General features: G+C 41.4%; 5 protein-coding genes across 6 annotated transcripts in view; 2 read left to right on the plus strand and 3 right to left on the minus strand.

Moving 5' to 3' along the window:
- The window catches only part of Adsl (adenylosuccinate lyase), a 21,465-nt gene extending 13,143 nt beyond the window's left edge, over positions 1–8,322 (minus strand). Inside the window, exon 1 of the mRNA XM_071708807.1 lies at positions 8,070–8,322. Within this exon, the coding sequence (XP_071564908.1) occupies positions 8,070–8,225 (156 nt within the window). The 5' untranslated portion in view covers positions 8,226–8,322. The remainder of the gene's footprint in view (positions 1–8,069) is intronic.
- Positions 64–5,335, plus strand: LOC139773955 (uncharacterized). Its single transcript, XM_071708812.1, has 14 exons — positions 64–797; positions 1,127–1,284; positions 1,380–1,491; positions 1,769–1,981; positions 2,204–2,397; positions 2,458–2,612; positions 2,844–2,961; positions 3,292–3,621; positions 3,760–3,852; positions 3,931–4,006; positions 4,093–4,176; positions 4,264–4,365; positions 4,651–4,737; positions 4,809–5,335. The coding sequence occupies exons 1-14, from the start codon at positions 663–665 to the stop codon at positions 4,884–4,886; spliced, it is 1,935 nt and encodes a 644-aa protein (XP_071564913.1). The 5' UTR covers positions 64–662; the 3' UTR covers positions 4,887–5,335.
- LOC139773949 (uncharacterized) lies at positions 4,623–12,469 on the minus strand. The gene is made up of 4 exons (XM_071708806.1): positions 11,735–12,469; positions 10,321–10,799; positions 9,628–9,828; positions 4,623–7,080 (listed from the first exon to the last, which is right to left on the minus strand). The coding sequence occupies exons 1-4, from the start codon at positions 11,940–11,942 to the stop codon at positions 5,953–5,955; spliced, it is 2,016 nt and encodes a 671-aa protein (XP_071564907.1). The 5' UTR covers positions 11,943–12,469; the 3' UTR covers positions 4,623–5,952.
- A 939-nt stretch (positions 12,470–13,408) lies between these two features.
- LOC139773957 (uncharacterized) lies at positions 13,409–19,970 on the plus strand. The gene is made up of 7 exons (XM_071708816.1): positions 13,409–13,492; positions 14,067–14,304; positions 14,902–15,028; positions 15,391–15,488; positions 16,685–16,898; positions 17,514–18,021; positions 18,614–19,970. Exons 2-7 carry the CDS (start codon positions 14,266–14,268, stop codon positions 18,924–18,926), a joined length of 1,299 nt encoding a protein of 432 aa, XP_071564917.1. The 5' UTR covers positions 13,409–13,492; positions 14,067–14,265; the 3' UTR covers positions 18,927–19,970.
- Myo10a (Myosin 10A) overlaps positions 19,637–23,586 on the minus strand; it is a 40,001-nt gene continuing 36,051 nt past the window's right edge. For both annotated transcript variants that reach the window (XM_071708815.1, XM_071708814.1), the window contains 6 exons: positions 22,851–23,154; positions 21,825–22,405; positions 21,296–21,428; positions 21,009–21,213; positions 20,631–20,767; positions 19,637–20,543 (listed from right to left, as the gene is read on the minus strand). In XM_071708815.1, coding sequence (XP_071564916.1) covers positions 20,310–20,543; positions 20,631–20,767; positions 21,009–21,213; positions 21,296–21,428; positions 21,825–22,405; positions 22,851–23,154 — 1,594 coding nt within the window. In that variant the 3' untranslated portion in view covers positions 19,637–20,309. The remainder of the gene's footprint in view (positions 20,544–20,630; positions 20,768–21,008; positions 21,214–21,295; positions 21,429–21,824; positions 22,406–22,850; positions 23,155–23,586) is intronic.

Here is a 23,586-nt window from a genome sequence, read left to right on the forward strand (position 1 = left end):
GACGATATAAAAGAGATGTTATGAAATCGAAATATCGATTGTAATAAAATTTGTAAAAATGTTCTTGAATGAAAGAGGATATAAAGAAAAATCTAGTAAAAAATGGGAAAGCATAAGTATGTCATGCTTTCTCTTCTCCATGCTTCTTATACACGAAGTTAGTCATTCTGTAGCATGACAATGATTTTAATCGAGGAAACAAAAATATGCAAAACATGTCCTTCTAAATGTCAAAAAGTTTGAAATAGAATCTTTTCACGTGTGCGTATATGTTAGCACTCGTTTTACGTTGTAATATGTTATGTCGTGACATAATGTTATATGTTATATAATATTACTACGTTGAATATCCGTGAAGGGCAAAATGGTAAGAAGCAAAGCGGGAAAGAACAAAGCGGCGAGGGTAAAATTACCAGAAATAAATATGCATGATTCAAACCAGCAGAAGCTGTTGCAGCACAAAACCAGCAGATGCGTATCAGTGATAATCAAGCCGCTGAGGATATTTCAATTCGTGCGTATTAGACATCTTATTATTTCATTCAATTGCTTGAATGAAATAATTAATATCAGAAAAATATCAGACTGGATAATCTTTCGCGCTATAAAATTTTCTCCCGCGACAGTTTGCGGTGCTGCTAGTGTTCGCGTTCACGATCTACATGATCGTTATGGATCCTATGCCGATAAGCGCCCTCGCCTGCATCCTCCTGATTGTCCTATCAGGCGTATACGTTTTCGTCTTAGCCGTCGAGTTGATCAGTCACTTTGCCGGGGGCGCCTTGCACGTTATTCCGGTAATTTACGCCGCACTATGCGCATTACTGTTCAGTGAAATCAGAGTCACGTAAAAAGAAACACCGCTTGAAACTTGATGTCTTTAAAATTTTAAGCGTCTTTTAAGAACGCAGACCAAACGCATTCAAGAACACATTTACCAAAACGTGATACATCAACAAATTGAATGAAAGAATATTTATTGCGCGCATTGTATTTATTATTAATAAATGTTAATAATAATTTTATAAAGTGTGTAGTGTTTTCTGATTTCATTGAAAAAGAAATAAATATATTTATTATTATTAATTACGAGTAGAAATATTTTTCTTCTGTATAAATCTTTCAGATGGGCATATTCTCCTTTCTTGGCTTCGTATTTTTCGGGGTTGCCGGGATTTTAATGATTTTTAACGCCTATACACAACTCGTGGTGCAAATAACGGCGATGGCACTGTGTCTATTGGCAGCGCTGTTATTCTTGATTGACATCACGATGGTACTCGCGTGAGTCTCGACCTTAAATCTTTGAGATAGAGATGGGCGCGAGGCAAAGACCCAGAGAGATAGAATTATAATATAATAAAAGTATACGTTTCCAGATTTTGGAAAAGAAGATGCACGGCCTGTAAACGATGTTGTAATAATAGCGCGCCGGAACTTTTGCCGCACAAACACGAAGAACCAAAGAAAGAGATTTCACCAGAAACCGAAGTGAGTACTCGTGGAGACAAACGTAAAATTAAAACATTTAGTTCTATAGATCACAGAATTTAAATTTAATCAAAATTTAATCAAATTAATAAAATTTTGTATTAATTTAATTAAATTATTTTGTTTTTGCATATAAATTCTAAGAAATAATTTGATTTCTCGGAGGCGACCTTCTCTCGCGTATCGAATAAATTTATCTCAACTTCGCAGTACCGTAAATTAAAAGTCACTTACCGTTTTATATTCTATAATTCATATCTCTCGAGTATAAATGTAGATAATGAGGCACGATGTAACGACCAGCCTGAGTGACGTCAGAGTACCCCGCGAACTGGAGAACGTCGCAATCCCCGATCACTGTTACCGCAAAGTCGGGAACGCCCGACGGCGAGAGTACGTCGATTGTCCTACCTGTGTGCCGTCGTTATGCAATCTCGGCGAGGCCCAAATTCAAACGGAAACGAAAAAGGTGTCCGTCGTGGAAATTCAAGTGAGTCGGATTCAAGCATTATTTCCAACTCTTATCAACAGATTTTTTTTCTCTTTATCCGAAAATAAATCTGCCTGTGGGAGATTTTAATTGAGGAAAAGAGATGTCCCGGGGCCGTAAATTTACTTTGTATTCGTCGTGATTTGTCGGAGAAGAACCTCCTGCGTTTGTTGTCTACCGTTCTTTCTTAAATTCGTACGCGTGTTTTCCGGACGAGATCAGACTCCGAGCGCGGTCACGAAGGAGACGCCGATGCAGACGTTGAGCAAATGCGAGTTCTGTCAACAACAAATACAACTCCCCGTCGAAGGGGCTGGCATGCCCGGGGCGCATTGTTTCCAGCAACCGTCATCGCAATGGAGTTACCCCGCCGTCGTGCAGTTCGTTCGCGGAGGGGGCGTGCCGTGTTGCCCCGGGTAATTTCCTAGTTTTTATATCCAGGAAATCTCTGGAAAGTGACACGGATCCTCCTACAGATGCAAATGCGGAACGGACGCGGCACAGACGCAGCAGCAGCAGCAACAGCAACCGCAGGAATCAACGCAGCAAAAACGTACGGGATGGCTGACGCCAAAAGTGAAGTCAAATCCTAGCAAAACGTTGACGAGTGAGACAACACAGCAGGTTGCGAGTAAATCTGATACATCATACGGAATTGTGTGGAATTCTTATTGTTCAGAGTCAGAGATGTGATGAAAAGTTGTTGCTTCAAAGAGCGGAGCGATTTTTTTTTAATAACTACCTGTCTTGAGCGATTTCCAGCCCGATTTACTCTGTCTTATTCATGCAATAATTCAGATCTGACTCTGAATTTCGCGCGGTGACATTACTGTCGTTTACGAATAATAATTTTCGTCTAAAGGTACCGAAAATGAAAACGACAATGCTACGAGCTTGATGACGACGCAACCAATCACCACGTATACCGTCGCTGCATTTCATGATCCGGATAAGAAAATGCAGACCGTACCGGATATTGTGTATGTGTGGCATAAATTTATACGACAATCTTTGAAAACAATTACTCTATCCGAAAATATTTAACCCCTAAACGTAAAAGAAAGATTTTTGATGACATTCTTCCAACACCTTCAATGAAATTCTTTTCCATCTTCTAGATGATCTCTAAAGAAAATTGAACTATACCTTTCAAATATTTAATTTAAAATTAAATAATTTCTTTATCATTTAAATTTTTGCGAAATTTATTGTTATTATCGTCTAATAGTTAAAATAGAAAAATATACGTAACAAATGTCTAAATTAAAAGTTGAAAACAACGATTTATACTACGGTCCAATTAATCTTAGCTACAAACGAAAAATGGATGCAACAAAGATAAAAGAGGGGGCGAAACCGACAAGCAAAGACGTTGATCGAAACTTCGCGGAAGAAACTATAATGAAGATCGCGAAAACTAAAAGGCCCGAGACAGTCGAAGAGGCGATCTTTGAGCATGTAATGAAAAGAAGGAACGAGGATAACGCGAAAGAAAGCGAAGAAGAGCAGACAATCGGAGTGAGCGAGAAGATCGAAAGAAGCAAAGGAGGAGGAGGAGAACACTGCGCTAGAATCTATCAAGAATTTATGCGCGCGGAACAAGGAAGCGTAGCAAACTCGGAGGAGTCGTCGATGCACACGTAGGCGCTATCATTTTACATAACGCGATATACGATAATCGATTCAGCCATGCGTCTCGTATACGCATAGTTAAATCGACTGTCGTTGCACGGTCTGATGAAACGAATGATTCAATATACGGGAAATGATCGTTTTAGGGGCGGAACGTTAATCACGCCGCTGAGCAGCAGGACGAAACCTCGAACATTGTTGCATTTAAAGTCGAACAAAGTGGATCCAATCAAGAACGCGTAAGCAATCAAAAGCCCTCGTAAACGCGATAACTTCGACGCGAGCTTGTAATTTTACGAACTTTACTTGCCATTTAGAAATACATCCGATGAAGATTGCACCCTCGAAAAGGTAGCATTGAGGACGGCACTTGACAATCAGGCTGCTCAAGAAGTATAAAAATGTTTCGGTTATTAAGCTATCAAGTTCTGGAAAGTAAATTCCAGCGATGCATCTCACAATCTTTATTCCTGTTCTAGAGCGAGCATCCAGCGAGGGCTGCATCGCCGAATCCTATAATTGATCAGTTGAATGATGCTTGTTCGCTCTGTAGACGACAGAAGGTGATTTTAAAGCGACAATACTATAATCTCACTATTCTAAACATTTCTCGGGTCTTTGCTTCGTACTACCTTAATCGCACTTTTCAGATCTTAACGCCAACTTCGGACAATTCCAGATGCTACATCGTCTTCAAGGATAAAAGGGGGAAATACTTTTGTGAATTTTGCGCCCCGCTGGACAGTAAAAAGGTAAATAACTAACTCTATTCCTACTACGAATTGACTAAACACATACACAGGCGCGTGTTTGTCTAATATAAAATCTATTTCTACTTGGACCGAAAAAAAATTTTGATTTCTTTTCCGGTCCAAGTAGAAATAGATTTTATATTAGGAAAAAAAAATTTTTTTTTTTTTTTCAATAAAAAAAATTATTTGCGTGCAGTTTGCTAAATAAAATCATAGTTTGGGAAAAGGGTAAACAAATTTTTACTTAACTAAATTGATTCGATTAAAACTATTTAATGACTTCAGATAACAAGCAGGCTCGAAGGCACGGATTTAAGAAAGCTACGGTGTACCAATTGTCGATTGCATTTCCGTGATCGAGGCGTCAGAACTGTAAGTGTCGATATAATGGTTCCATAAAAGATCGTTAAAGTTCGATGACCAGAAATAATTTCCATTCGCAGAATGTTAAACCGAAATCGGACACTTGCCCGAGATGTGGTCGATCGCAAAGACACGCGGCTTCTCCCTCCTCCACGTAAATAGGTTGCCATTATAACTACAGATACATCGCGGCGATATCGCGCGTGTCACAACCGGAAATGTCGACCGTGATCGCTTCGTTAAAAATCTTTATTCCTTACAATAATAGTCATTAGGAACGGCGATTAAGGAACACACAGAATACTTGTCCTCGCGCGGAACATGCTGAGAAAAAAATAAGCAGCGCTGATCGCGTTGTTGATTATTTAGCTGTAACTTAATGTGTAAGATAATACTATCGGAAGAACATGATTCATACTTCTTTGCGACATTCCTCATGAAACATGATGTACTCAATTGCCGCCAAATTGCGGCGGGATGCACGTCGCTCCGTAATCTGCTGTAAACATTATTTAAATGTAGCGCTAGCTTTGTCGATTATTGTCGATTTTATCATTATCTTTCGTCTTCGGTCTTGTATTCTTTAAATATAGCGTGATTTCTCGGATGCGGCTTGTTTAATTTCTCGGGAGATCTCGGAACTCTCTTCTCTCACTCCGAGCGCGTGACGATAACAAAAAATATAGCGATAAAAAATCTAAAACCCTTTAAAAACTACGCGATTAGAAAATACACGTGGGTGGTCTTCTTAATCTCACTTTCAAAATAAATATAGTAAATATTTAAGCGCGAGACACTTAATCCAATATAAATTTGCACGCAAACATGCCTTGCAAGCGAGCCGCTATTTAAATCGCTATTAGATCGTTAAAAAATAGATACTGCCAACGATTATACGTGGTTTCAAAAAAAAAAAAAAAAAAAAAAAGATGGTAACATGGCATTGATAAAATGCTATAAAATAAAAAAAATTGAGCTGTAGGTTGAGAAAACTGTGATGAGTTTAACACTTACACTAAAAAAAAAAAAAAGAAATTTTTGTGCTACTTACTAGCTATCTACTACTAACTCTTTGGCAGCAAGGTCAATAATTAAAAACGAAAAATGTGTCTAATGAGTGCCCCATTAGTAAACATAAATAAACATAAAAACGCCGCTGTTCTCTAAAACCTACATAAAGTCTCAAAAGTGAGGAACGAAAAGAGGGGCGGAGAGAAAGAAAAATTACAGCTGAGCGCAAACGGTTTCCTGCTTCAATATCGGCCTGGGGCGTTTCTCGTCGTTCCCGTCGAGCGGGAAAAAGCAGGACGTCGCGTTTTCCGCGTTCGTGCAGATCGGCGTAAAGTTCAAAAGAAGAGGCGAGTAATTCTGAGCTGCGTAGCACGACGCGGCGGGTTTGATCGTACGCGACGTCGCGTCGTTGCTTCCCGTTGCTTTTAGGACTCCAGCGCGCCAGAATTCGTAGTCGCCGAGCTTCTCGCCGACCTGGACGGGGCTCGGATCCGTCGACGCGATCGATCCGTGGACGCCGTTCTGCTCGTTGCGCCCGAACGACCGACACTCGTAGCCGTCGCGAGCGTGATGGGCGACGAGCGAGGATTGCGGATAAGCTACGTCCTTGGAATAGAGATAAGTCGGCTGCTGCAGCAGCACGTAACACGCCGGATAATTCTGATAGCGAACGGCCGCGATCGGCCGGGTCTGATCGGCCACTTTGTTGGCCAAGAAATTGTAATGGGTCGGGCAATTCGAGACGCTGGAATCTCCCGAGTATTGGTATCCGTTGAGCGAGGGAGGCTGCGACATGGGATACGTCGTGCCGTTCTCCCAATCGCGCGGCGACTTGTTCGCCATTTTATCCAGGAACAAGCTTTCATCCGAGGTCTTCGGGCTGCTGGAACTCGTGGGCGAGTTGGGTAACGGCGGCACCAGATTCGAGTTCCACATGTCGAAGTTGGGAAAGCTGTCCGCGTCCTTCTTCCGTTGCGTCTTGTCCTGAAAGTGGTAATACCCGTTCAGCGGCTGCACGTTGTCGTTGATGTCCATGAACACCATCTGCGGCTTCTTGTCACCGCCATCCAGCGAGGAATCGTCCATGGATGACATGGCCAGCATAGTGGAATAACGGGTGGTGTTGCAGTTGCGATTGATGGATTTGCTGAACGATCCACCGTCGGTCTTGCCGCCGTTGCCGCCGTTTGGCGGGCAGATCGGCGGAATTTGCTTACGGCCGCGATTAGAATCGTTCTGCGTCGGCGGTGCCGGCGGCGTGGACGCGGCCTTCTTGGACTGCAGGTACTTCCGCGTGATCTGCACGTCGCCCTTGTCGTCGACCGTGCCACGATCTTCGTACTAACGACACGGCACGATATTACGATTCATGCGAAGAAGAAATTAGATATATACCGATTGCACCGATTCGATTGACATAATCCCGAAGCAATACAAAAGTATCTAATGGAGAATATTCTGGATTTTCCATAGATATAGATAGTATAACTGTCTACGGAATATTTTCTTTTTTTCACAAAAGAAAAACGTCATAGAAATAATACAGAAAAAGAGCAGAAATATTTAACTTTAAATTAATTGATAACTATTGTCAGTGTAATCCAAGCGTGAATAATGTCTGCCAGAATACGAAGAGAGAGGTCATCATCGTGAAAATCATCTGTGAGATATTTTCTGTCTTCTTCATTGTAAAATGTTATGTATAATACAGTGAAATAACGTCATATTGGAATGTGCACTTCATTGTTTCATAATTTCCTGAAATTCTCGTAGTTTATTGATATCAAGATCCAAATCTGGACGCATTTTAACGCCACTTCATTAGATTGTAATTAATCATAATTCTTTTATGGTAAAAATGATACACAAATAACCTTCGTGGACCGAGATAACTATGTTTTCGAAATGTAGCGCGTCAATCGATAAGATGTGTGGCAATATAACGTGGTAAAAAAATAGTCTCGTAATCTTCTCGCGAAGCCTACTTGCCGTATACTTGTTTGCCGCAGACGATCGAAATTTTTCCACTCGGAAATGCCCAACACGCGAATCCCTTATTCATAGAATCCGCAGGAGTTACGAAATGTAACGTAAAACCACGTTTGTATTCCATCAAACGTAGCGCGTGACACGTATCTAATTTCAACCAACTGTGTAAATATAAATTTCGTTATTTACGAGAAGAAAGGTTCGCTCGCAAATACTACCATCTAGTTCTTATGTACGAGCAATGTCAACAATACAGTACAAAACTAGAGTTCCTTATTGTAGGGACTATACAGAACGGCGGAGACAGGCACGCCGGTAGGCTTGTGTTTGGAGCCACGTACCATTTCAGCCTTGGCCAGATAAACCCAGAGCCTGCGCCACGTACCGAACTTGTTCTGGTCGCTGAAATTGTAGCGCATCTCCTTCGAGGCGTACCGGGTCGATAGAGGGCTGCGATAGTCGCAATGATCGTCGCTCGGCACTTTCGAGGCACTCATGGTTGATCGAAGAGAGAGCAAAAGGAACTGTCTGACACGACCGCGTGAATGAAACTACGTGCGATCAGCTGATACCTCGCCATCTGGCCGAGTCGCCGTCGTCGCCGAGACCGGGTGATTGATTAAAGTACAGCGTACGAGCGCCTCGTCTTGGAAAGCACGCGAACCTTGCTTCACGCGGGTCGCTGTTCAGCTCCGCCGATGCTCCAGCAACGAATAAACCCGGAGACGAATAAACTTATGATATAAGGCCGGTATTCGTAGTCAGATCTTATATTTAAGATCGTCTTAAGTCTGATCGAAAGCAGTCTTAAGACTCCGTCCAACCAATCAAATGACCGTATTAGCCACTTAAGACATTACTTAAGACGGTCTTGAAATAAGATCCGACTATGAATAACCGCCCGTTAATTACATGAATGAACTCAATAAGCGCGATGACGAATGAACGCGACAACGAGTAAACAAAGCGACAAATAAACCCAACAACGAATGAATCCAAACAATGAATAAACGCAGCAACAAATTAACAATGAAATTATGGCTGCATTGCGATATTTACTGGCTGCGTTCCGATAGTCACTGTCAGTACCAAAAATCTATATTTTTCTATATTTTACGTCACGTATACTATAGATTTTCAGTACTGACAGTGAATATCGGAATGCAGCCTTAGTAACACTATATGGTGCTGATTCCAAGTGAGCAGTTTGGCTGCAGCCTCTTCAGACAAATAAAAAAAAGAAGAAAAATTTTACTCCGACACTAAACACGAATCTATCTTAAATATAGGCGTTAATTCAGAGTTTACATCAAATTGCATGCTTTCAGGTATGTTTTATATTATCTAAATTGAACAGTCCCAAAAAAGAAATAAAATTAAGTGAAAATACGCAGGATATAATTCAAACTAGATATTTCGGAGCTGACTAAACTACGATAACAATACATTTTATATTTTTATTTCAAATCTTTCACCTGTTAATTGGACTTTGTTCTGCAGGAATTCATCGTTCCAGCACTTTAATCAAGGCAATAACAATAATATGCGCATCCCAATATGACATACACACACACACAGTTCAACGAAAAAATTAAAATTCTATAAATCTTATCATAATTCATTATTGTCTCTCTTCGTTCTTACAACTTAAATTGAAGCAGTGCAAAAGGATTTATATCAAATTATAATTGTAAGAAACTTGAAAGAAATCATGACTATTTTGAAAATTACTACGCACGTAAATTTAATAAAAATAATTAATTTTCAAATAAAAATCGGTCGAAAAAGCAGACTTGCAAAATTGGAGTAGAATTCAGTGCTTCAATTTCGATCGTTGAAATCTGATATCATTTTTGTTCATTGGAAAAATAAAAGTTATAATTATAATTTCCTGCTCACCACGTTAGAAGGATTCCAATCGACACGCGCCCATTCGACGTGTACATCGTTGCATTTGAAGAGCCTTTCAGGCCTCAATTTTCGTCTCGCCAAGGCTGCGTTGCGATGCGATTTGAAGGAAACTATAGCATAGGCCGCGTCATGATTCGGAAATCGATAGATAGATACGTACTCGATATCCCATGCTGACGCATAAATCACCTAATTGCATAATGAAAAAACAAATTAACGTTTTTCAGAATAAGAATTAATCATGCGTGTATTAATTTAGAAATAACGATATTACGTAATAATACATTCAGTAAAAAAAATGGAATAAAAAGTGAAACCTACTTTTCAAAGCAATCTTTATATCTTTGGAGAAGTTACTAAAAAAAATATACAACTTCCACAAAAAACTTTAATTATTTATAAATAATGTTACTTGCCCACTTTATATGATCTGTAATTCACGTCAGATAAGACAGAATTGTAATTATAATTTCATGTGCCACGCGCGATATAGAAAGCACAATGAAAATACACACTATACACACGCGTGCACGCGCATTAAAATATGCACATCGAAATAAACGGCATATAAAATTATAAATAAAATTATATTCTGATATTTGACGTAAATTATAATAAATCGATCTGTTTAAAACGAGCTTTTTAAATTCAAATAGCCGTAAAAGACGAGTAAAGGCTTACTCTGACGACTTCTTCCGACCCGATATGCCACGGTAGGGGACCGACGTAGAGCTTGCATTTGTTGACGCTCGCGAGGACACGTATCTTCCTGCCCGGCGAGATCTCGTACTCGTCCAGCTCGGCGATGGCGCGCGCCGCGTCCTCCGGATTTGTATACATGATGAAGCAATATCCCCTCGTCAGCTCGGCCATGTCGACCATCAGCCGAATTTGAAAGACCTCGCCGACCATTTTGAACAACGGGTACAGGGTGTCCTCGTAGATCGTCTTCGGGATCCGGCCGACGAAGATCTCGCACTCTATACCGGGGGTCGGCCCGCTCCAGCGCATCGGCTGGATGCTGAGGATCCTCTGTCCGTTGATCTGCGTGGAGGCCAGCTTGTGCTCGTGCAGAAGCCGAAGGACGTTCTTGTGCGTTTGCAATTGCCGTCGTAAAGCGGGACACATGAGCGACGGCTTCACGTTGATCCTCTCACTTCCTGTATATACATTATTGAAGATATAAATGTAATATATTAGTAGTACATGGAGATAAACTTTAATAGAAGAGAATATTGACTTCTTTTTATGTTAAAGAAATATTTGTTGTTGAGATATCCGGAGAACCATATCAATTTATAGGCATAAATATATGGAACCATTATCTTAGAAATTAGTAATATTGTTTAAAAACAATGGAAAAAAATGAGTTTTCGATAACAATGCAATTATTGCTTTTGAGATTAAAATGTAATAAATTTAGATATCTTAGAAACGTATAAATATAAAAAAATAACTTGAATTAATGATAAAAATTCTTTTTTTTTCATAACTCTATAACTTTAATGAGATATAAAACGGCTTGTACAATGTGTGGAATAGGCGATTCTCTTGTGTTGCGGTACGATGTACTAATAATAAATACTGCGTCACTGTATCTATGGAGAAACGTTGCTCGAACTAACGCACATTATTGTACATACTCGTTCATGTAATACTATTCTGGAAGGCACATTTTAATTCGACCGAGTCTATAATGAAAAACACTTCGAATGAAGAACTAATGAAGAACGAAAGAGACGTCGACCGGAAATGCGAAAACAGTGTAAATACTTATATATAAAAAATGCATTCGACATGCTTCTAGAAATAAGTGGATCTTCCTTTTCCTCCGTCGATTTTTCATTATTACTTTCCCTTCGACCTGGCAGTTCGCAATTGTAATAATTTCAGAATATTATTACCTTGTTAACTTACAATAACATAAATCACACATCTGGTTTGTCTGAAAATGATCCGTTTTTATTAACAAACGCTACCTCGAAGTGCCCCAGGCGTGCGTCTATAAATATTCCGTGCGGATAAAAAGCACGCGCTCTCTAATTAACACAGACGAAAAAAAGAAGAAGAACAAAGCAGCACATCCTCGACTTACCGTTGTCGAAATTTTCCAGGTCCAGGGACGTCTCCTGTTCCACGATGCCCATGGCATTCTCGATATCGGCGACGGAGAACTGCGGCCAGGACGCGATTTCCTCGCTCTTCGCGTTCTTCATCCGCCGAAGCTCGCGCTTTTCTTCCTTCCTGCCGCCTCTCCTCCGGTTACTTCCTTTGCGGCCCTCCCTTGATTTAGTGCTCTCCATCTTCACACACAATCCCGATCAATATAAATCGATATCAGCTGCTTCAGAACGATCTCGATATATACATATATGCATACGTATGTATATGTATATATGCTTATGTATAAACGTACATATGCATAATATATTGTTCTGCGCGTCGATGCGGGATACGGGACCGCGTGATGATTGTAAATCGATTTATTTGCCGCGATGCGAGGAACCGGAGGAACTGATCTTACTGATCCTGCCCGGCGAGAAGACGAGCCGGATAAGCCCGATTATGTGCTCGTCGAGGTGGGACAAAATAAATTCGGATGTATCGGGATTGGCGGACAATTTAGCGTGGAAGGGATAGAATTTGCCTTCGTCTCCCGTCCCGTCCTTCCTCCGCCCGCGGCCCACGGCATTTCGCTATTTCGCTTCCTCCGGCTCCAGGGGGAACGTAGGGGTACGATCGCCAGCCGGCGGCTCGACTTTCATCTGTCAATCGCGTCGCCGCGTCGGGATTCCACGGGCCACACACACACACACGCGCCACCAAACAATCGGTATTATTGTGTGCCACGTGCCTGTGTGTATATCGGCGACACGCACGTGCGTTCCGAAATACTAAAGATAAAAGTATCCTACTTCTTTATTTATGAACTGTGAATAGTTGTCAACATTTTTTTCTTTTATGTTATTATTTATTTATATAGATACATATATTCTATCTAGAGGTCAATCTCATAATCATTGATGTTATGTAATATGTGTTTTGATACTTCATATTTATTTATTTTATGTGTCTATCGTAATTTTATATTTCTCATTACTTTTCATCGCTCACTCTTATCGCTCGGGAATATTTGTGAATGTAATATATAACTCTTAATTATTAAAGTACATTCTACTTTAATTTATAATACTTCTATTTGTCCGAAATTGTCTCTTTTATATTTAGATAAATGAAATTTCTATGAAGTTGTTCTATGAAACGCGGTGCGCTGCTCATTTTCTTCGAGAGATTCAAATCGCCTCATTTTTTCTCGCGAATGAGGAGATTCAAATCGCTTCGCCTTTTCTCGCGAGGTGTAAAGTGTCGACTGTGTCGAGGAGCGTCGAAGACAGTAGGTGCTTTCCATTTACATCAAAACTCAGATAATTCTCACTTGTGACGTCGTTCTATCCTTTTTGGGAGTTAATGAATAATAAAGACAGAATGACATCACAAGTGAGAATTATCTGAGTTTTGATGTAAATGGAAAGCAACTAGTACTAGGAGCTAGGAGCAGAGATTTGAACGCGCGTTGCGAACGGGTTCAAGGTGCGAGGCGCGAGGCGCGCGACGAGCCTCTCCGTGACACATATCCGCAGGTTCGCATCGTCCTGCGCCATTGCACCGTGTGATAATAGCATTGTTACTTGTGTCGTTCGCATGCAGCCAGTCCTTATTACATGACACACGGTGCCGCCAACCTGGGCAACTGCGCCTTCGCTATATCTTCTCTTGTCAGTCGTCGCTCGAGCGCGTCGCGACGCGAAGCCTTCTTTTTCCGTGTTACCTACCTGTCTCGTGACTGCTACAGGTGATAATATACTGGTTTCCATTTATCGAACGGTCAACTGGAACGCTTAGCGATAGCGATAGAACGTTCCAAGTGACTATAAAAATTATCAATTTATTTTGAAAAATTACGCTTTTTAGCACTCGAAAAAGTGTGAAAAAAGCACGTTCGTATTGTTTAGTTTAGTACAACATCCGCATTATTTAATTCGCAGACGTTTCAGGAAAATTAATTCTTCATCAAAATACAATTTTTAAGTTTGTATTTCATTCAAATTAATTTACTTTCTGTGTAAAATAATCTTTTTCTTTTTAAAAACGGATATTTGTAATTTAAAAACGTATTTCATGTATAAAGTGTATGTAAACTTTCTTTGTCGTCAAAAATTTTGTCATTTTTTGTAATGTTCACAGATAAACGGACAGTATTGTGCAGATATACAAAAAAAATACCATTTACTTTTTTAAATTGCAAATTTTTTAATAGTAAATCTTGAAACTGATTTATGTTACGTGCTTTGCCGTAAGAAACGCTTGGTACAGAAATTTTTATCCCGTTTCCTATCAGAATGTGACTAAATTTTTCGTCCCTACAGCCAATGTATGCGACGTATACTCGCGACAGAAACTGATTGTTAAGGCGAATACTGGCGTTTCAAAGGAAAATGAGAACGGTTTGTTAATAGCCTGAGAAATCACGTAATGCTTCGCCGAAAAGAGACGACACTTTCGCAAACGGCCGCTTGTTCACCGTTCCTTTAGTTCGCCTAGTAGCGCGTCTTTAGTGATCGCATCATGTGGAACCGCAAGGTGTTCATCAGAATAATCGAAGTGGTACGTAGATGCATCTTCAGTTTAAAGCGTAAAAATTAATTTCGCCATTTATTAATTTAGCGTTTGCTGAGAGTTGAAATTAATGGAATTTCAATGCGTTCAGATTTTAAAGTTGTCCACAGTGTCCACAGTAGGTAAAAAATAAACTCATCAATTTTCTAGTTAGTTTTTAAATTTTGCTTCTGGAAAGATAGTCAAGTCTAAAGTCAGCTAAGTCTAATGTCTACATTTCTATAATAGCAATAATTGTGCTAAAACGATTTGCGTAACGATCCGTGACACTATAATGAGGCAGTGACTAGTGCAAGATATATTTTCCTATTTGTATGTTAGCTCAAACTTTATCGGTAAATATTTTATCGAACCTATCGATTCGAATACATGATTCTCCGACATCTTCTGCAGAATTATAAAATTAGGAGAGCTGTGTGCGTGTGCGTCAAACATTGCAGCTCCTGTGCGTCGCCTCAAACATTAAATATTTTATCGAAACAATATCGATTCGAAACCCCTCGGTGTCAGTTACATGATTCTCCCATATCACCTGCGAAGTTATAATGATATGAGAAGAAAAATCTCGTGTGCGTCGAATTGCAGCTCCTGTGCGTCGCGTGCGTCGTTGCGCTTAGAGTGACGGACGATGAGAGCCGAAGGGTGTTCCATTACCTGAGGAATCGCAGCAGGGAGTGGTCGCTGCTGAACAACGTGACGTGGGGCAGCATAGGTACTTACATAGAAAAAAAAAGGAAGTGTGTCAAATCAAAACTTATACACTGATCGTATATACGCAACAATCTATAATCTTTTTATAAGAATTTCAACTTTTTTCTTAGTCAAACCAAACTATAATATAAATAATTTTCTTCGCGCAATATATATAATTTCTGATCTCATTTCAGGATTATAGACTGTTGCATGTACATATACGAATGTACATATAAATCTTGATTTAACACCTCTTTTTTTCCGTGTAACTCGCATGATTCAGGCACCCGGATCCTGGGCTCTCTCGCGTGTCGAGCGTCGACTCGCGATCGCGAGTCACTGACGAGTCACACTCATTTTCCGTATTTCCGTGTATTTCAGGCGCTGCCCTCGCGACCGCGACCTGCGGCGGATACATCATCATAACGACGGGTCTTTTGATCGCCGCGGCGACCGGGGAGCTCCGCGGCCGAAAGACGGTAATTGCTTTCCTTTTTTTTTTCTCTCACTCCATTTCTGTGGCACGGAATGCGTCGTAGCTGCGTTTCGTAACACTGTGTCAATGGAACCATAATGACGCGGCAGCGTTTTGATTGTACGAAGAGCGGGAGAGATTGGGAGAGCGAATGTAAAAAAAAAAGAGGAAAAGAAATCGCGACATATTGTACTTCCAAAAAGCTACGAATCTATTTTGGATAAAGTTGCTTTTCTGGATTGATAGATGGGGCGTCAATATGTCTCTGTCTTCGTGTCTGAGAAAAAAGAAAGTTGACGCAAGCTCGCTCTGACAAGCTTTTCATATTTACGCTTTTTTCTCTAGAATTTGTTTAAAAAAAGGGGGAACTGAAGATATTTATGTAGTAAAATAAGATTTATCTCGCTTCTTTATCAGTTTCTATCGTTAATAATAAACTACGTTAATAATAAATCGCGCGGAGTCATCCTGTCAGCAAGAGCGAAGACGTTTTGCCGCGGGACGAGCGGCAAAAATTCCACGTGCAACGCATTGCAGAAGAGCGATGGCGGGAGCAGGACTCGTTTCGACGGCGCACCGAGATCCTTCCCAGGCGCTCTTAATTTATTCCGAGGTTGGTCGTGTGCAAAGTGAAAATATACCGCGTAAATCGCGGCGATAGCGGTGGCGTGAGAAAATCGGTAGCGCGACGCGCGCGAACTACGAAGGTGCCATTGAGGGGGCCAAGGATAAGAGAATATTCTCCTCAACGCGAGCGGGACTCGGACTCGCCCCGCCGCAACGTCCGTCGTCCACGTAATCGCAGCCTTGGTCAGTCACGACACGTAACGTAACTATGACATTTAATGAGTCATAACTGAGGTTGGGACCGGCCGATCTTGAACGGGCTGCATAATGTGCGTTATAGATTTCCTGTATTCCCGCCGTGTCCTGCAATATAAAATAAATATGTCGTTCGAAAACCGCAACGGCACGCATACCGATCTTCGCGTTCCGAACAGCCCTGAGCCCGCAATACTTACTTCGTACCGATTATTTTCTTCTTTTCCTCTTTTTTTTTCCTTTCGTCGCAAGGTTGTTGGATAATGAGTTTTCATGCATAATCAATCGGCCGCGCCAAGCGTAAATAGATCGCATCGGCGCTAAAAATCACGCAGGTGTAACGGATCTATAACAAGCCTGATTGAAAAAAAATCCCAGGAATTTTTCCTCCTCGGCCTGGGTGTGATTCTCTTCGGGATAGTCGGCGCCTTGTCGTTGGCGTCCATCGACAGCGTTCCCGAGGACCTGGTTGACAATGCCGCGGTTTTGGGTGCGCTGTGCTTGATCACCGCGTTGGTGTTCATCGGGGATTTGCTGATGAGCCCGCCCCGCCAGAAGGACAAGCAGGACGAAGCGCGAATCCTCGAGAAAGGTACGATTATTAATTAAATCAATTTGATAAAAAAAATTACTACATTAAATTGGATTATACATACATATGTATATATGCCTTGATGGGAATATTTTACTGAAAATATAATGAAATTTTACTGAAATGTATTTGAAATTTTCTCTTTATTTCATTATTTCCATCAATATTTCAGTAAAAATTCGGTTTACAGTTAAATTCAGTAAATTTCATGGTATCTAATATTTTAAAAAATTTGTTATTACTTTTGTATGAACAGTATAACACTTAACTTTCCTTATATTTCACATTATTACATTTTGTAATGAAAATTATGATTTATTTTGAAATATATTCAGTAATTTTTCTATAACTTTTATTTCATTTTTCATCAATTTCATAGTACTTTCAGCAAAATATTTCCGTTAGGGTACGTATGTATATAATCTACATATAAGCAAAATAAGATATATTAAATACTAAAAAAATTCTGACGCAACGCTCTGTCCATGGAAGACATCTGAATGCAATTATTGCGGCTTATTAATCCTTATTAATCTTTTTATCTACTTTGTTTATACTTTCAAGTAAGATTTTTCAATTTTATCTATTTTCAAAAAATAATATGTCTCAAAATAGAGAAACGTCAGGTGACGCCGGTGGTGACCGCCGAGGACGCGAAAAAGTCGAAACCAACCGTCGTCAAGATCCCCGAGGACGAGAACGGTCGCGTGAACGATGCTTTCCAGAAGGCGGAAGGTCGCTCCGATTCCGCGAGATCGCAGCAAGAATCGCCCGGTACGCGTCCGCGGGACACCCGGGACGATCGCGAGCTTCGCGGCGATCAGGAGCCGCGGGAACGCGCGCAGAATTTCGAGAATGGCCGAGCTCTGCGCGACTCGCAGCGGTACCGGGAGATCGAGGTGCCGCGTACGGTCGCGTACGATCCCGATCGCAGGATCGAGGAGTCCAGGATAATATACAAGAGCCGGGACATCTATCAGCGGCCGATCGACGAGCTCGACACGCCGCGCTTCCCGACCGAATACGAAAAGGGCGACCCGGTCTTCGCGAGGATCGTCAATCCGAGCGTGAAGATCATGAAGGTCGAGCGAGACGTCGAAGAGGCGCTCGATAACTACAACAGGTGATTTCTCGCGTACGGAGACTCCCTCGGTTCGGAAATTTCATTTAAGCGCCGGCAATGCCTGCGTCAGTCATCTTGGATCACGTTGTTGGGACCACGAAAACGCACGCGAACGATTCTTGCCTCTCGCACGAATAATTTATTTTTAATGTAATATTTATAAATTTATTTAATGCTTAATATAATTTATTTATATTATTTTATTTAATATTTAATATAATATTTATAAATGTGTCACTATAAAAAAAAAACTGAGAGCGCATTTCGTCCAGGCTATGAATTCTTAATCTTTGAAGTGAGAATTGAGAAATCAGTTCTAAAATGCCTAGAAGACCTCTATTGATTGACATTAAATTGTGTAAGATAATTGTTGCGTGTCTCATATTTCTCACTCTACTTCCTCCAATATTCACAAAACAATTAGGAACTGGAAATCTTACTCAGAATTAAGATACATCGAAATGAAGAATTACTTGCGCGGATGTGAGTCGTCAGAATCGCTCGCGCTCCCTCGTTTCCGACGTTATGATTCAAGATGCGTGACGCACCGAGTGCCGGCTCTTAAATATAATTTTGTTTGAACGGCGAGCAGATATTCGGACAACAGCCAGTACGACAACGTGCCCACCAGGATGCGCGGACATTCCGGGATCCTGAAAGGTCATCAACGCGACGTGTCCTTCAACGTGCCACCTCCGCCCAAGGATTATCGATCCAAAAGATCCAGGGACGACATTGAGATGCTGGACGAATATTTCGGCGTGCTGAGAACCACCGGCACGCAGACTGCAAGGACACCGTCCTCGCCGACCGATCCGGGATACGTTCGGCACACTGCAAGTAACTGGCCGCAGGACGTTAAGTCGAGCACGCCGAGACCTAGCCCGGAACACTCGAGAATTTAACCCTTTCATGCACACGCGGGCACTCTTTCTCTAATTACAAATTAATTGGCCAATTTTAGTTTAGTAAGAACATTAATTATTTTTTTCTCTAATTAGTAAAATTAATCATTAAAACTTGAAGATTTTTTCTTCACTAATAAGTACTATCTCTTATAATTATTATCTGTATTCTGTTATCTCTGTAATTTAATTTGTTAAATATTTTCACAAATAATTTAGCCATGAAAGGATTAAAGCAAGATGCAATAATCGTTGATATTATATGTACTCTTCGATATTTTACAAGATTTTTGTATATAGAGACGTAATAACAAGGGACAAACCTCGTTAAGTCCAAAAAGATTTCACACTCTCGAAAAAAAGGTGTTCTATACTCTAAAATAAAATTGAACAAAATTTTTTTATGTACATAATTGATTCGAGACTCATTTGATTCGACTCAAGCTCAAATTTCAAGATAATGAAGCAAAATGTAGATTTTTGGACTTAATCATTGTGTATTAGGAACACGCGAGATGCCACAACGCATTTATATTTAAATAGTTAATTATAAATAAATTAGAAGGATAGCTGTATCACAGAACTGCAATAATTTCGGAGCCTTAATAAGCCTCTCAATATTTTCTGTTAGTTTACATATGCGTTATTTTTGAAAGTTTTACTTTGCAGACCTGTGCAATAGTCGGGATTGCGAGATAAAACTCGGGAAGGAATAACACATCTGTTTTTTTTACACGTAAAAATTTCAATATAAAGTTAATATCTTCGTTCACATCTCATACTTCTATATGCATATACGTACAATTATTATTAATAATCTGATGATAACATATAATCGCTGCATGGTTAGTCATCTGTTCAACACTCATCCGGGACGTGTGTTAATATCAGTGTGTTAATATTACACCGCCGCGATTGATATAATTTCTATTCGCGTTTACGCCTTGTCTGTGTTTTCTTTATGTGTGTGAACTCCTTAAAACGTATAAATAAATGCTATACAAGTCCATCGTTTCAAGTCACCCGATATGGACGATTTAGATACTTGAGCATTCGTTCTTTTCCTTCACGATCCTTCCTTCCAGCGAGTCCTACGAATATCCCTGATGACGGATTAGCTGCACCGTCGTCCGTTACGGCACGGGCTGGTACGTTGGAACGAGCTTATCCCACTTGGTACCCGATGTAGCTTGAACTCAAGGTCGGTATACCTCACGCAGGTCACGTTAAGAACAATGCCGTGATTTATATTGGCTACACTCGCGGCATCGCGCTACGTTACGGTACATTAATCGAGGGGCTTGGTTACCGCCCTGTGCAGATTGACTAATCCGGATCGGATATCAGTCGCGAAGGAGGATGCGCCGCGTTAGGCGAGGATGCTTATCTCATGCCGAGCCCGATACCGGCACCACCTTGAGCGTTGGATGTCCTCTGCTCCATGGTGATGTACTGTCTGATGAGGCGGGAGATCTCATGGGCCTGCTCCGTCTGCAGCCTAGTGATACGCTGCTGCATCAGATTGCCGCACTTCATGTCGAGGTAGAGCGTGCCCTCTTCGGACTTGACCTTCCTGGTGGAGATCACCTCGGAGTAGGGGTAATGGTACAGTGTCTCCTAAAAGACGCGGGACACACGATTAAATTACACGCGGAGGAAAATCACCGTTACGTGGGAAAAGACAAAAGGAGCGGAGCTACTTACATGCGTGATCAGATCTATGAAGTGTACTCCGTGTCGATTGAGAGCGAGAATGTGATCGGCGCCCTTTTCCTTGCCCTCGGGTACCCTCTTTACCGCGAAGAAACTCGAGCCGAAAAGTGGCCACTTAGATAATATTTCTAAAGAAAAAGAAAACACATGTGTATGTATATACATTTAATCCAACGGCCAATTTTTGTCATTTTGCCAAACAACAATTTTTTAAACTGCTATTGTTTGAGTTTTTGCTTGTATATTATAGATATTAAAGCAAATTTTTGTAATACCTCCTTTTATCATTCACATAATTAGAAGCTAATTTAATGGGGTAGAAAGTTTTCTCCAGTCTCGAAACGTAATCTCGATTCGAAGTCGACTTACCGAGCACCTGCGCCTTGCAAACAGCCGCCGAAGAGTGCTGAACGTTATTCCAGGCTTGCTGGACCATGTTCGACCATTGTTGCGGCCTGGGTTCCCTCAAACTCAGCGCTGGTTTTGGCAACAGATATTTAATCTCCTTCGTCGCGGGCTCGTGCGTCATGTCAGCCGCTCTGTGTAATAGCGCTGCTATTTGCGCCATGTCGTACTACGGAACACACACGTCGTTAACTGCGTCGTTTATTTTCCTCCGGTCGAGCTCGAGCTCTCAGGCAGACGTTAGTACTTACAATTATTTCCTGAGGTAAATGTTCTCCAGGTAGGACTAGCAAAAGTCCCTCCAGGTAATCGGGAGCGATTTGGTTAAACACGACTTCTATATACAACGCTGCGTCCAGCCGCAAAGGATAGTACCAGACAGATCTAAAAAGATTTTTTAGATAACAATATTTTCGACAAAGTCACATATAAAGGATGCTGTTAGAATTTTGCATTTTTTGAAAACGGTTTTGTAGCAATAAAGACTATTTAGTTTGTCGTATTTATATTAAAATAAATATTTACCCGTGAATTTTCTCACCTTTTCCGCATTATTTATACTTCAGACATATCGCGTCTTGAATCACATTAGACTTTAGCTTTATTTATTTATTTTTTATAATAATAATCCCGTCAATTTGCAAAATATTTCTATAGATATGAACAAAAATTTGTCTGTGGAAGAAATTTCTGTGCACATTAAATAAATAGAAATTATAGAATTACTACGAGCTAGGAAAGAGAATACTCCGAGCTTGTAACAGCGGAAATTCACCGTACCTGCAAAATATTAAGTAGAACACTTGGTGGTTTTTCTGGAGCTCCGTAGTCACGTCAAGGACGTACTCGTCCCTGGCCAACGGCATGGTGAACGCGTCGCCGTCGACGATGCAGTACAGCGAGAACTCGTCCATCTCGTGCGGATTTCTCACGGAGATGACGCTGCACATCTCCTCAATAACGTCCTGCACGACAGTCGTGCATTTCGTGTTAATGACCCGCTCGGTGCCGCCGGGCAGCCGGTAGATCTGCCTCTTCGCGTTCCTGCCCGCGCTGATCGCCATGATCTCCTCCACGCTGGGCACGTTCTTGCGCCCGCCGTACTTGACGGTCTTCCGCAGGTTCTGCAGGCACACCATCGCGGTGCCGTGATAGGCGCGACGCTTGTCGTACGCCGCCGTCTCGAGGTATTTCGTCAGGTAGGGCCTGAGGCCGTCGCTGCACGTGAAATAGGCGGCGATGATGCTGAAGATCCGCCAGCCGCGCTGGCAGCTCTCCGGATTCGGGCTCTTGTTATTGGTGGTCTGCTTCATCAGTTGGCAATAAACCTCGTCGCGCAGCGATTCGTATTTGTGACAGTGCTGTGGACATGCGCGAAGATGTAGGTTTGTTAGAATCGCGTCCTTCAACGCGAAGGAAAGAATAGCGGTCGCTAAAATTAGCGCGAGAAGACAAAGGTAATGACGGATAATAATAGGTAATCGACAATTTCCGTTTCTTACCAGGGATTTCAAAGGTAAATCCACGAAGAAACGGCATTATACGAAAGTGACTCAACACTCAGAAAAATACGGAATAGTTTTCGTTTCGCATTCACGTTCCTAGAAGGAGGCAAAATCGAAAATAATTCTATCTTAATCCCCTTTTTTTTTTTCTTTATGTGCCTCCATCTTCTTCTATTTGAATTCCTTATGTACTTCTAAGTCTCCGAATGAAAATAATTTCAACCTTTGCCCAGGTCTTCTTCAGTTAACGTCCAAAAATAAAGTAGGAATAATTTTAATTCTGTTCGAAGTTTAATCTTACCATGAGGATGGTGTAGACGCACTTGACTTCGCTGGTCTCAGGCGGCAACGGTTGATCCCCCATGTACCTCATCAGGCACAGGAAGCACTCCACGGCTAGGACGCTCAGATCCGCGTCGAGCCTGAGCAAGCTCTGCTCGATGGGGACGGTGGAATACTTGACGAGGTCCACCTGTTCCTTCCAGGTCCACTCGGTGCCGTCCTGCTGGCCCTTGCCCTTCTTGTTCTTCTTCTTGCTCTTCAACGACTCGATCACCTTGAGGGATCCGCTGATCGACCCGTCCGCGGTCTTCAACATCTCGAATCTGCGCAGGACGCGTTCGTTAAATCCGCTCGCCCGCTCGCTCGCTCGCTTGTGCCGCGCGCGATAAGCACCGACTGGTCGGTGCTAAATACGGAACCAGGAACGATACGGAAAAAGGAGACACCGCGGTGCACGGTCGAAATGATATCGCACGACGGGCCGCGTTATGCTTTCTCAACACGACTCGCTTGCGTAACACCGTTAATAGTTGTTTCGCATTAATTTCCATACGATCGACGAGCTTGCGTGTGCACTTAATATATCACCAGAATTTAGAAAGGAACGATCACATTTTAATTAATTAGACGCCTCGTCCCGTCGCGATTTCTCCGATAGCAGATAAATCTTTATCATTTTTTTCTCTTAATTAACAAAATGAGTAATAAATATAACTTTAATGTCCATTTCTACCAACGTATACGTTGGTATATAG

This window comes from Temnothorax nylanderi, unplaced genomic scaffold (assembly GCF_030848795.1).
Source record: "Temnothorax nylanderi isolate EJ_2023f unplaced genomic scaffold, tnyl_v1.0 TNYL_tig0071_pilon, whole genome shotgun sequence".
In the NCBI taxonomy this organism is placed as follows: Eukaryota; Metazoa; Arthropoda; class Insecta; order Hymenoptera; family Formicidae; genus Temnothorax; species Temnothorax nylanderi.

What these genes read in the sequence shown, in the direction of transcription:
- LOC139773955 (XM_071708812.1), top strand. Translation starts at nt 663, where the DNA reads ATGATCGTTATGGATCCTATGCCGATAAGCGCCCTCGCCTGCATCCTC. An exon ending in GCGCCTTGCACGTTATTCCG is followed by an intron (nt 798 to 1,126) that starts GTAATTTACGCC and finishes TAAATCTTTCAG; the next exon opens with ATGGGCATATTCTCCTTTCT. An exon ending in CAGACCGTACCGGATATTGT is followed by an intron (nt 2,962 to 3,291) that starts GTATGTGTGGCA and finishes AATTAATCTTAG; the next exon opens with CTACAAACGAAAAATGGATG.
- LOC139773957 (XM_071708816.1), top strand. Translation starts at nt 14,266, where the DNA reads ATGTGGAACCGCAAGGTGTTCATCAGAATAATCGAAGTG. An exon ending in TCATCAGAATAATCGAAGTG is followed by an intron (nt 14,305 to 14,901) that starts GTACGTAGATGC and finishes GTCGAATTGCAG; the next exon opens with CTCCTGTGCGTCGCGTGCGT. An exon ending in GCGCTCGATAACTACAACAG is followed by an intron (nt 18,022 to 18,613) that starts GTGATTTCTCGC and finishes AACGGCGAGCAG; the next exon opens with ATATTCGGACAACAGCCAGT.
- LOC139773949 (XM_071708806.1), bottom strand. Translation starts at nt 11,942, where the DNA reads ATGGAGAGCACTAAATCAAGGGAGGGCCGCAAAGGAAGTAACCGGAGG. An exon ending in CCTGGAAAATTTCGACAACG is followed by an intron (nt 10,800 to 11,734) that starts GTAAGTCGAGGA and finishes ATGTATATACAG; the next exon opens with GAAGTGAGAGGATCAACGTG. An exon ending in ATTGGAATCCTTCTAACGTG is followed by an intron (nt 7,081 to 9,627) that starts GTGAGCAGGAAA and finishes CCGTGTCGTTAG; the next exon opens with TACGAAGATCGTGGCACGGT.